At 41.5% G+C, this 13150-nt stretch overlaps 1 protein-coding gene across 1 annotated transcript; it reads right to left on the minus strand.

The window, feature by feature from the left end:
- Positions 1 to 512: 512 nt before the first annotated feature.
- On the minus strand, positions 513 to 12466 carry LOC118809802 (inactive all-trans-retinol 13,14-reductase-like). The gene is made up of 11 exons (XM_036573378.1): positions 12108 to 12466; positions 11218 to 11400; positions 7689 to 7930; positions 7411 to 7606; positions 5925 to 6122; positions 3984 to 4103; positions 3747 to 3885; positions 2485 to 2594; positions 1872 to 2038; positions 1627 to 1786; positions 513 to 682 (listed from the first exon to the last, which is right to left on the minus strand). The coding sequence occupies exons 1-11, from the start codon at positions 12262 to 12264 to the stop codon at positions 513 to 515; spliced, it is 1842 nt and encodes a 613-aa protein (XP_036429271.1). The 5' UTR covers positions 12265 to 12466.
- Between the last annotated feature and the right edge of the window lie 684 nt (positions 12467 to 13150).

Below are 13150 nucleotides of genomic sequence, written 5' to 3' on the forward strand. Positions count from 1 at the left end.
TTATTCTTTTATTTATGATTATGAATTATCAGCATTTATTCCAATAATCTATATGTACTGCAGCTATTTCAGCAACAACTATTAGTTGCCAATTCACACACTCCTATGGAAAAATATGAATAGTTAAGGTTGAAGGCATTTTTTGCGTACAATTCAATAAAACTCACTCATTACTTTATTTTGGACATTGCATTGGCTGTGGCTACAAATCTATTTACATAGATTAGGATGACCAATGTATTAAACAAACAAGACAAAATTGGTTATATTTAACCTTTTTTTTTACATATATTAGTTTATTGACATGTATACATCGGTTTCAGAAACAGTTATACAACCAGTACCTATGTAATCATTATCTTACTTCTGTAATGATGGTGTGACATGTTAGCAATATAACATATAATACATATAAGTAATGAGTAGCTAATGTATATAAAGTTATATATAATATAATGTTATAATTTTATTTATATTCTTCTTCTAATCTGCTCAGCCCGTGTGGTTTACTCTCACTGCAGCTTCTCCTTGCCGAGTGTAGCCATCTCTCTAGCTTTCCTCCTCTTCAGCTTCTTCTTGAGCAGCAAGAGGTTGACATAAACGATCTGTCCGAGCGCCGTGGAGGCACAGAGAAGACCGCCGTGTACTGCACCGACGATACCGCAGCTGAACACATCCTGACCTGAAAAACACAGACATGAGTTCACATAGCTCTGACTGTAAGCTGTACAGTCTGAAAAAAGATGGTTCTTCAAGGGTTCTTTAGTAAAGACAGTGATATAAATGACTGTCAAGACAATGATGTGTAGGGCAGTCGTGGGCTGGAGGTTAGGGAACCAGCCCTGTGACCGGAAGATCGCTAGTTTAATCCCCTGAGCTGACAGTACGTGACTGAAGTGCCCTTGAGCAAGACACCTAACCCCCAACTGCACCTCAGGTGCTGTGGATAGGGCTGCCCATCACCCCAGGCAAGTGTGCTCACTGCCCCCTAGTGTATGAGTTGAATGTGGAGGTGAAATTTCCCTGTCGCAGGACTAATAAGGGTCACTTAATCTTAATGATTCTCCATCAATCAGAAGAACGATTTCACCATGCAAAGAACCATTTAAGCAATGGTTCTTCGAGTGTGCATTTGTCCATATAGAACCACTGTCTTTACTAAAGAACCCTTGAAGAACCATCTTTTTTAAGAGTGGGTGTGCTGCAGCTCTCAGCTGAATTGTTGTTAAGTTTATCTACAATGATGCATTTCACACCAGCCCACTCTGAGTGACTTTGTTTACATCTCAACAGCTGAATTATAGAGAAATCTAGAGAAAATTGGTGGAGTTCACATTTAAGAACTTTTATTAGGTAGATACTGTATCTACAGTGCTCAATATAGGCTCTACATGTCTTCACTGTCCTAATAAAACAGTGTATTTCCAAAAATGGTAACTTTCCAAGGAAAGGCAAAAATATTCTTAACTTTTGAAGTAAGATAATGTGAGTAATTTTGGACGACTCTTGTTCCACTTATCAGGAAATGTTTACACAATGTCCAGAGCAGACACTGTAGAAAATGGAGATACATGGTCTACTGGTGTACTGATATTAAATCTATCCAGCAGAAAGACCTTGTCATACCTGAAATGAAGAGATTTTTGACAGGAGTGTCGCAGCGGTTCTTGGCCATGACCTCTATGTGAAAGCGGTCCAAGTTGTGCTCGGCTGCGTACGTGGCTCCGCGGTAAGCTCCGAGGTAGTGCATGTTAGTCAGCGGAGTCGCTACATCCTGATAGACCAACTGATACAGACGAAAGAGAGAAATAAACATCCAGGCGAGACGTCGCAAAGTTTATGAAATGAAAATATAACCTTCATTTCTTTACCTTCTCTCTGAGTTTGGGGAAGTACATACAGGCCCAGTCGAAGAGATGCTTGGCGAATCTCATCTTGTAATCCATGTAGTCATCCCCTCGTTTTTTCACCGTAGTGTCCTTCCACTCCTCAAACCATTCGTAATTGACCATAGTCAGAATAGTCATGCACGTTTTACCTGTAAGGTTAATATGCAGCTGTTATTAGTAACAGTAGGTGGCAGGGACAAGGGAAGTGGGGGTGGCAACACCTCTATATTTCAGGGTTGGTTAACTGCAACTGCAAAAAAGATTTGAACCTGAAACCAAGTTTAATGTAGTAAAAACATATCTGCTTGTTTTACACCCACAGTTTGAGGTTTTAAGAGGGAAAGTGTGTGAAGAGCCATTTCTGAGCACCAAACCAGCCTAATAATGTTTTTAAAACTTCAAAAAAAAAAAACCCATTGATGTCCCACACTTTAAATAAATTCTTGTTTTATTAACGCTTTAAATAAATTCTTGTTTTATAAACAGTTATATCTCCTGCTTGGAGAGCCATTCAAATGTATGGCTATGGGTGTGACCAAATTGGTTACCTTGCCACACATCAACAACCTGATTAAACCTGCTCCAGATGTCGTACCTGGGTGACGAATCTTCGACGTGGGGTCTTTGGCTGAGGGGAAAGTGATGAACATCAAGGGGACTTTTTCTGGAGCCTCGTCCTTTTCCAAGTTGTAGAATTCGTCCATTCTTTACATAAAAACAGATCTTTTAGAGGTGCAACTCTGCTGAATCCCATTATAAGACCAGTACAGTGAACACAGGAACTGAGTCTATATGAGCTTTAGGTAGAAGATCTATGCATGTAGCCTTGCTGAAGAATGTGGGTACATAGAAATGCTGGGGTTGGCCTGTTCTTCCCGTCATATAATTGTTTCTGCTTGGACACTCTGCCCAGTGCTGCGGCTGGCTTTGTTCAAGCTCTGAAGGTTGAGGCAACAGCGCTACCCTGTGTGGACTTAATGTAACAACAAGTAACACTCTAAAGAGAAGACCAGGACGTGCTGCTGTTAAGAAACTTTTCTGTTATGTTGTTGAAACGATCCAAATCATTTTATCATGTCAAATTACTAAGAATACAACCACAACATTTGCATTCTTGTAAAGAATTCTGGTATCTGGATGATCTTCCGATCTGGACGTTTCACCTTTGGCAGATATTAAAGGGGAATTCCATTGATTCTTTTTTAATTTCAGCAAAATTAAATCATGAAGCAGCATGGTTTGGTGTGAAATGCTTCATTCTAGAGAAAAGTCAGAACTGTTCACAGTGGTGGTGATAGGAACCAGACGTCCACCTCTAAAAGCTCCCTCGCAGAAAGTTACTACAAGAAATGGTTATGAATTCACTGCACTGTTTTACGATAGTTTTGAGAAGATTTTGGCCATTTTTACAACCCATACATGCATGCAGGGCACTGTAAGGCAAAATAGTCCCCCAAAGAAAACTTATTATTTCAGATTTTCCACTATTTTCCCTCATCAACATTCCATATAAAACTAAGGCATGTGCACAGATAGGCCCAAAGGGGGGGGGGAGTATAAGACCCTGGATAAGACTATAAGAGCCAAAACAAAGTGAGACCAAATCGGGTTCCACACGCTTTACTTTAATAAAGATTAATTCATTTCCCTCCAAAATGTCTATGTATAGATAGTAAATAAAATGGCTATATTTGTGTTGTAGACACTTATAGAGTCTCTGTAGACCTCTCTGAATGACTCTGTTTACATCTCACACACTACATTATGCGGACATTTTGGTGGAGTTCCCCTTTAATAGACCATATGAATGGGTGTTTCTGTATCGTGTGAGGTTCACTGTTTTGCAGTAGTACTGACATGGCATCCATGTCATTATCCTTGAAGAGCCAGAGGTTGGTGGAATTGATGCCCAGTTCTTCTGCAGTGGCGTCAAAACCTGAGAAAACCAACAAAGATCCTCGTCCAGGCTTCATCATGTCCAGCCTCTTCTGAATCTCTGCAGGATGAGATTGTTTAGAGGGTGTTTAGAGTAAATCTGATCACAGGTCTCACAGCGAAGATACTGAAGAACTGATAACGTGATGAATATCTGACCTGGCTTGGCTTGTATTTCTGGAGGCAGAAGCCTCTTGAAGGTGTTGAAGACTCCACAGTTGGAGATGATGATAGGAGCCCGCACCTCCACCTCCTCCTGACCTTTTTTGACCGAGACACCTACAAAGAAACCACAATGAAAGGTACTGTATGTTATAAGGACTTATAGGTGGGCGAGATGACGATATGTCAACATTATAATGATAAATTTTGTCAAAATAAAAGTTTTTCTTAGTATTTGGTGGGTGTGGTCAGTGCATCTACACTGAGCAGCTTTCTGGAGAGCTTGTAAACAACAACCAGTGAACAGCAACTGCATAGTAACAAGTGGCTGATTGGATTAAAACATCATCTTTATTTATTCATGTACATTTACCAATTTTGTTTTATGTCTCCTTCTTAAATAGTTTGCTTCATGTTACATTAAAAATGCACATTGTTTTATAGCCTTTTTAATGAGGCGTTTTTGTTATGTCACTGCATTTTGTCTATTAAGTTGTTTTTGCAAAACTTTAATAATATTAGAAATCAATATATAGTCATAGGCATATGTTTTGTTGATTTCCTAAGTGAAAATAAGTTAACACATCCTACACAGAGAACACACATAAATGTGGCATTTTTCTGTAAATGTGTGCACACATAAAAGTCACCAAAGTTCTCAGAATTGAGCAATAAAGAAAAAACATCCAGTGAGCAGCAGTTCTGCAAATGGAAATACTATGTTGATGAGAGAGGTAAGCGGAGAATGGCCAGACTAGTTCGAGCTGAGGCGACTATAACTTAAACAACCACTCTGTACAATTGTTTTGAGCAGAAAAGCATCTCAGAATGCACAACACGTCGAACCTTGAGGTGGATGGGCTACAACAGCAGATCACATTGTGTTCTGTCAGCCAAGAACAGAAAGCTGAGGCTGCAGTGGGCACAGGAAAATAAAACTGGACAGCTGAAGACAGGAGAAACATAGCATAGGTCTGATGAATCTTGATTTCTGCTTTCTGCTGAGGCTCACAGATGGTGGGGTCAAGATTTGGCACCAACGGTATGAATCCATGTTCATGTGCCTTGTGTCAGCAGTCCAGGCTGGTGGAGGTGGTGTAATGGGGTGAGTAATCTTCACTTGAATGCCACAGCCTATTTAAGTATTGTTGCAGACTGTTGCATCCTTTTACAATTTACCGTCTTCCAATGGCCACTTCCAGCATCATAATGCACCATGGCACAAAGCAAAAGTCTCAAACTGGTTTCATGAACATGACAGTGAGTTCAGTGTTTTTCAGTGGTCTTCCCAGACACCAGATCTAAATCCAGTAGAACAGCTTTGGGATGTGGTAGAACCGAAGATTCACAGCATGAAAGTGCTCCTGAAAAATCTGCAGTAATTGCAGTCACGTCAACATAGACCAGAATCTGAATAAATAATAAGCTGAATAAAGCTTATTATTAATAAGCTGAATAAAGCATCTTCCAGGGTACTTTAACATGTCTTTTATCCATGTTATTCTTTTGCATGTCATTCATTGTGTATAAAGCAGTGATGTGCATCCAGTTATTAGCCTGATACGTTAGTTATCAACTACTGGCTTGTTAAGGCTTAATAAGGTGTATTATATTATTGCATTATAATAGACACTTAAATTGCTGTGTTTTGGCATATTATACACAAACAAAAATGCTCTATTTGATAAAGTAGTCAATTAAAGGACAGTTAATTACCAATTACTGGTTTAATGAGGCTTAATAAGGGCTTTAAAAGGCCATTAGAAAGTCCCCCTATAGTGAAGTGTCTCCAATAAAAATATATATAGTTGCAGTAATTGTGTTACTCTGAGTAAACAAAGCTTCCACAGCTCTCCTAGACAATTATTCTCATCCAGAAATCTGATGCATTATTAAATCTGAGTCAGCCGACTGCTGTAACCTCGTTCTTTCACTCACCGTATGCAGCTCCTTTACCGTCGACCAGGATGCGAGTTACAGGAGCGCGGACCAGAACATTTCCCCCGTATTTCTGGATGACCTTAGTGATGTGGAATGGGATCTCACTGGCGCCCCCTTTTGGGTAGTACGCTCCACGCTTGTAGTGGTGCAGCAGCAGAGCATTGATAACACTGCTGGCATCGTTGGGTTGAACACCTGGTCCACAGGGGAAAATGACAATCAGAAAAAAAACAAACCTGGGACTCTTAAAATGAAACTCCAGCCAAAATAAAGGCATAACTATTACTAGATCTGTTGTAAATATATGATAACTGCGGTGCTGCAGAAGCCTCTTGACTGATTTTCTGGTTTCTTGAAGGTGGAAGGGGGTAAACATTTGAAAAGCTATAACAGAAGACTGAAGACAGAAGTGAGTAAGATCTCAGTCAATGTGACGAAGAGCGCAGAACCACACTAGAACAGAGCATTTCCAAAAGAAGAACCACTAAACCAAAGATTTTGTTGACATGGAGGTATCAGTATTCTATAGAGAGTGAGCTAGCAGCCACCAATGCTGGTATAGCCAACTGATATGGGACAGACACACGTTCAGCTCCGTCTCCTCATTATCCACCACCATCACTGTAATATTTCATCATCAACATTAACACACGAAGGTGATCAGAGGGGCGGTGGAGATCGAGTCTGCAGCGTCTGAGATCTTTAAAACGCAGAGTTAGAAAAGAAAATCATCTCACAGTGAAAGCAGCGTTTTACAGTAGGAATAAATGGAGCTCATTATGCTGGTAGTGAACTATGCTGCTGACACAGCTGCCTAAAAACCATAGAAACGGACCTTAAACAGAAGTGAGGACCCTGTTGGGGTTCATCCTAAAGTTAGGACAGGATTTAGGAGGTTTAGTCTAGTTAGGATGTTTGTGTGATGCTGTTTTCTGATCTGGAGTTCATGATGAGATTATGAACTTCTGTCCTAAATTCAGTTGAACTGAAGTTGTCATAGAGACTGAGCAAATAAGATTTCAGACTTAAGAAGTTTCTGTAATACGGCTTTTCATTGAAGATTGGGTCCAAAGCTTCAATGGTGAGGGAGGAGATAAGGATTAAAGGTGTGCTTGTAAGTCCTCTCACTGCTAGTTATGTACTGGCTTGTGTCGCAGAGCCATAGTCTGGATTATCACAGAGAGTCCGATGCATATGTATCAGTAACATAGTCATAAATGCTCATTTTGGATGGAAAATGTGACTTAAACATTTAAACTGATCAACCATAACCTTTTTTTGCGTGGCGCTGGGATCAATTCCATTCAAGGCAAGTGGGCTAGTGGTGGTGCTGTGAGACGTGCTCCATGTCATGCAGTAAGTGCCCTTTAGACAGCCTGAGTCCACGACCGCATTTCAGCCCGGACTTACTGACTAACAGATAAAACTAGCAGATAAATGGATGAATGAATGGACTACCCAACAACCAAGCAAAGCACCTCACCATAGAAGAGGTAAGAGAACATCATTTGGAGATCCTTGTTGGAGGTCAGGCTGCCAACCACCGCTGTTGCATTGGTGCCTATGAGGCGGAAGATGGAGGAGTAGAGGTCAGCGATGCCGCTCTTCAGCAGGAACAGCGCCAACCACTGGGGAACCAGCTTCAGTGAAGCCAAGAAAGGGGTCTTTCTGGCTGACATCTTTAGAGAAAATGAAGCAACTTTAAAAATTTATCACAAGAATTAAAATTATCTTGGGAACGTGTTTCATGATCAGCACTACCTTCATGATCTTGAAGATCTCTTCCACAGCTTTGACGTCTTTGGGGAACTGCTTCTTGAGATGTTCCTCCATCTCAGTTTTGCCTGAGTACATGGTGTATTTCCTTTGTTCTTCTCCAGTGTCAATAATGACGGTGTCAAAATGCTTGTCCAGCTCCACAAACTGCAGCTGGCCTTCAGTGATCTGGTCCATAACAACCTTAAAGAGGCTGGTCTCATGCAGCTGACCGATGTAATGAAGCCCTTTAGAGACAGAAATAACATTTTATTACTCATAACTTAGCAAAAGGTACAAAGTTGCATATGGCGCCGTTTAACTTCCACTATAAGCACTGTGCAGATAACGACATCTGGTGGTGTCTCAGCTGGTACCACACACTGACTTTCTATATGGGATTTTAGCAGATCTGCCAAAGATCACGAACAGTGATGTATATCACATCATTCAGTTTCTCATCAACACAGACAAGTAAAAGTAAGAATTGTGTCATTCAGACATGTTTTGTTTTACAATCCTATACATGTTCACCGCTGATGCTGTCACTTTTGCACAGTGCTACCAGAATTATGCACAAAAATCGCTCTTGTGACAGATGTGTTACACTTGTGAAAACGTTATAGTTAAATATGTGTATACATACATACATACATCATCACCTAAACCGCTTATCCTTCTGGGTCGCGGTGGGGTGCTGGAGCCTATCCCAGCTGTCATTGGGCAGAAGGCAGGATACACCCTGGACAGGTCGCCAGTCCATCGCAGGGCAGACAGACAGACATACACAGTCACACACACACACACTCACACCTAGGGGCAATTTTAGCATGTCCAGTTGGCCTGACTGCATGTTTTTGGACTGTGGGAGGAAACCAGAGTACCCGGAGGAAACCCACGCAGACACAGGGAGAACAGGCAAACTCCACACAGAAACGACTCTGGTCACCCGGCCGGGAATCAAACCCAGGCCATTCTTGCTGTGAGGCGACAGCGCTACCCACTGTGCCGCCCTAAATATGTGTATTCTGTACATAATTATATGACAAACTGCTCAAGAGAAGCAGTAAAATCTGCCCCTCGTTTCTGTGTGCGCTGCTATTGCATAAACGTGGCGCAGCACTGCTGATAAGGCAGAACTCCTCTGTGGCGTTTCTTTGGATTTTGTTTTCCAGCTTGGCAAAGGAAAATCGTGGCAGGAGCAAGGTGTGAAATACAGGTGGTCCTGGGAGGATCAAGGACACCTTAATTAACCTTTTGGACCCCCTAAACATGTCAAAATCAAAATTCTGTGTGGTCCCTGAAAATAAACTTATTGTGATGTTATACTGTCCGTTAGGGAAAACACACCCGGATACAAATTTGGGGAAAGATCATTGTTTATCTGTTACACCCACAGTGTTTGGTGTTCTTAACCAACTAGAGCTGCAGCACTGCTCTGCCTCAGGGTGGCGCTGTAGCAGACTGGTTCACCCAGTTGGTCCTTCATAGCCCAGAAACTGTAACTCTGCCTGGATTCCTCTGAAACACTTTACAATGAGCTGCAGCAGATCTGTAAATCTGAAAACTCGCCCAGTTTCCCAAGAGTTTGGAGTGAAGAGTGACTGTTCCTCATTTCTCACACTGAAGACTGAAGAGGAGACGAGGAAGACCTCAGTTACTGTGAGGAAGAGCGCAGAACCGCACTAGAACAGAGACTTTACAGAAGAGGAGACGAGGAAGATCTCAGTTACTGTGAGGAAGAGCGCAGAACCGCACTAGAACAGAGACTCTACAGAAGAGGAGACGAGGAAGATCTCAGTTACTGTGAGGAGGAGCGCAGAACCGCACTAGAACAGAGACTGTTTTTCGCACACTGCATGCTTGTAGCAGAAGTTAAACAGCGCCATCTTGTGCAATTAGCGAATACTGTTCAAAAGTTTGGAATCACTTGCCACATTAATATTATGCAATGATAACTTATGTAATATAGATATTTTCGAGTGTTTCCAATTTTCTCCCCAATTTAGTCGTATCTAATTCTACCCACTAGTTAGGTCTCCCCCAATCACACGACGCCACCAGCGCTAGGAGGGTGAAGGCAAAAAAGCTCCACCACATCTTTACAAACTGCTGCTAACGCAACACCACTGGACAGCTGAACACGCTGGAGAACGCTAACCGCCAGCTCTGTTACATCAACTAACAGACACCTGCACTGGCTAGCATTGCACTGAGTGATGGGGGGGAGATGGGTGGGTCATCCTACCCATCCAGAGAGAGCGAGGACAACTGTGCTCTCCACAGATGGCTGTAGCATAACCAGGGATCGAACCCATGATCTCCTGATGATGATAGGGCCAATACTTAGATGGTGGCATCATGAAGCTATGAAATATAGATTTAAACATTATAAACTGGCTGCCAAAAGGTAACTCCAGACGTTGTATTCAATAAAGTATTTGTTAAATAAGTGTAGTTATAAGTGTAATAATCACTGATTTATCAAGCTAACTGTTAGCAGCTCTGCTAAGAAAAGCTAACTGAAGAGGTGACTGATCTTAACGTTATTTATCGTTAGACATCATTTTAAATTATTTTCAGCTAATTAGAGCTAGTATAAGTTTGTATATTAATAGTTTAGTGATTGAGGTGTGCTCCTCAGAGATTAACCTAAAGCTTTTTCAGCTCCAGATGATCAGGATAGAGTGAGTCAGGCATCGAACGTTCCTCACTAACACCTTTCCACTGTTCTTAATCTAAATAAGTCTGACTAATTTACTTCCACCACCATTCTCACTGCAGGTGTGTCTACAACTTACGCTATGCTCAGAGATTTTATTGGGGTGGAAAACCACTAAGAAAAATAAATAAATATATAGCATTACTGTATTAAAATATAATAACTAATGCTTTGTTTTTTCTTTGCACATAACTAAATCCGTCCTTCATTTTCACATAAGTTGATAAAACGTATTGTAGTTTTTATTGAAGAAATGACGTTGTTTGAAACAAGTAAATGCATCACTTTTTTCAGTGCTAACTTTACAAAAACTATTTCATATAGACAGGCCACAGAAGTTATTAAGGTCGGCTGACCTCACTAAAGGTCATACATGAGTCTAATGATTAGAAGGCTCAAAAGAAAATTAGTTAGCATTATAAACCATTATAACTGGCTAATTAGCCAATCACAGCAAGATATGCTAATTATTCAATTCAGCAACATCAGACTCTTATAACTGTCTGGTATCTACCCTGATGGCAGATTGTCACCATAACGTATAACCGATGCTTTATAAATGATGGCTGACCGTTTAACTTTCCATAACTGGGGTTTCCAGAAGGGCAGCCATGCTTCATTCCAGGGTGGCGATTGTGCTGGCCACTTCCGGCCACCCCTGGACGCCCCTTGGCTATGCTGAGTTTCTCTGGCTGCTGAATGTTCTCAATCAAACGATCTTGTAGCACATCCGGCCAGGGTTTAAGATAGTCCAAACTGTTGATTGGTCATTGAAGGCCAAAAGATGTTGGTTATGTGTGATTAACTTCTTACCGACATCAAACTCGAAGCCTTTCTCAGTGAATGTGTGGCAGCAGCCTCCAGCCTGGTCATGTTGCTCCAGCACGAGGACTCTCTTGCCCAGTTTGGCCATCGTAGCTGCTGCCGTCATCCCACCGATCCCACTGCCGATCACGATTGCATCCAGATTCTGTGGCACCTTCTCCCTGGTGAAGCCTGCAGAAACAGAGCATTGACGTTAATGTCATTGTATTGTAAATTCACAGAAACCTGTCGGTCTCACATGAATTGTACATAAAGATATGTGTAGGTATAGTTGTCATAATGTTATTATACATAAAATCACCCAACCCTATACTGGCATCTGATTCAGCAATGCCAGATATCATTCATATATATTCATAAAACAGATTTTAAAGCCATTGTAGAGTTTACTATGTGCCAAGCATTGGCGAGAGGGGTATAAAGCCCCCCAGCATTGGGCTGTGGAGCAGTGGAACTGTGTTCTCTGAAGTGATGGAGCTCCATCCAATACCTCTCCAATACCAATACCACTCCACTCCCCGCTGCTTTGCTTCCAATGTTAAATTTGTAAAATAAACATGAGCTGTTTTCTGGTTTCCGTGGTGTCCAGTGTTTGGTCTGGTGACAGGTCTAGTGAGAGAGCCCACTCTCATTCTCTGTTACAGCCTGATTCTAGACTTGGTTATAAAATAAGCTCGGATTAAACATTTCAAGATGATTATTCTCGCTGTATTTTATTTTTTCTTTCTTCCAATCCTCAGAAAATGCTTTGCCAACTTCACAACTTTTTTAGCAGCTTCTTAACATGACATTGCAAATGCAGTGAACATCCCAAACATCATTAATGTTCAAAGGGGCCTGTTTTTAAAACCTGACCTACAGACTCATCGTCCACTCACCTTGCTTCAGAACTTTGTCTCTTTTCTTCTGGTCGAGCTCCAGCGGTTCTGGAGGCCTGACTGATTCCAGCGTGAAAGGGCTTCGTCTGCCTAACAGGTACCAGTACATACCACCTGCTGAAACCAGGAACCACACCAGAAACACCAGCAACCACATCCTGAAGTGGACAGCACAGCTATTGTGTAGCAAGTGCAAGGTAGCTAAGGACGCTTGTCCAGATGTTCCCTCAAGATTCGCTCTTCAGACACCTTTAACAGACACTGAAGCAGAAAACTCAGGAGCGCCTGCAGCACTGATGAGGTTAATGTGATCTGAAAGCCTGTGAGGTTCTTGGCTGCCTTTTACTGCTAGCAGGTGCTGAAGGTCAGGAGTACGTTCATTTATGCAATGATGAAGCATCTTTTATGGCAGTAGAGATAACAGGTATGCCTAATATTGGTCGTATGTCTTATACAGTGTGTACAGTACTGCACTAAAAGATTAAATCACCCTCTATTGTTGGTTTTAATCAGCTTTTTTGTTGACATTACTTAACAGATGCATGTAACTGAGTCAGTTGTGCGACGTACAGTGTTTGTTTAGTCAGGGCAACAATCTTTCCCATTGGCTCCTGGCTCCATCTATGCATATTGCTTTACTTACTTAACCCTGTGTGTGTTGTCTTCTCTTTGGCCCGCCCTCCAGGGTTGCCAGATTGATAGTTTCCCACCAAAATGCTCAAAAACACCCACAAATTATAAACACTAAATAATACAACCAAAATGACATCAAGAAACTGCACAAACCTCTGGTGTCTTGCCTCTACAACGTTTGTCGTTAGGTGTTCACACTGTCACTACTGTCCAGTACGAGTGTTAGGACTTCTCTTAAGCTCCTGAAGTCCTAACTAATAGGAGAGCTCGCTTAGCTTTACCTACCTAGATACCACAGAGAAAACAAATCCTGATTGGCTTACTTTCTGCTCAGTGTATCAAGAATTCAACCCTTATTTAGAGTTAAATACAAGCATGATCATGTTGAATAAAAATGAACTTGAAGGTCT

This window comes from Colossoma macropomum, unplaced genomic scaffold (assembly GCF_904425465.1).
Source record: "Colossoma macropomum unplaced genomic scaffold, Colossoma_macropomum, whole genome shotgun sequence".
Classification (NCBI taxonomy): Eukaryota; Metazoa; Chordata; class Actinopteri; order Characiformes; family Serrasalmidae; genus Colossoma; species Colossoma macropomum.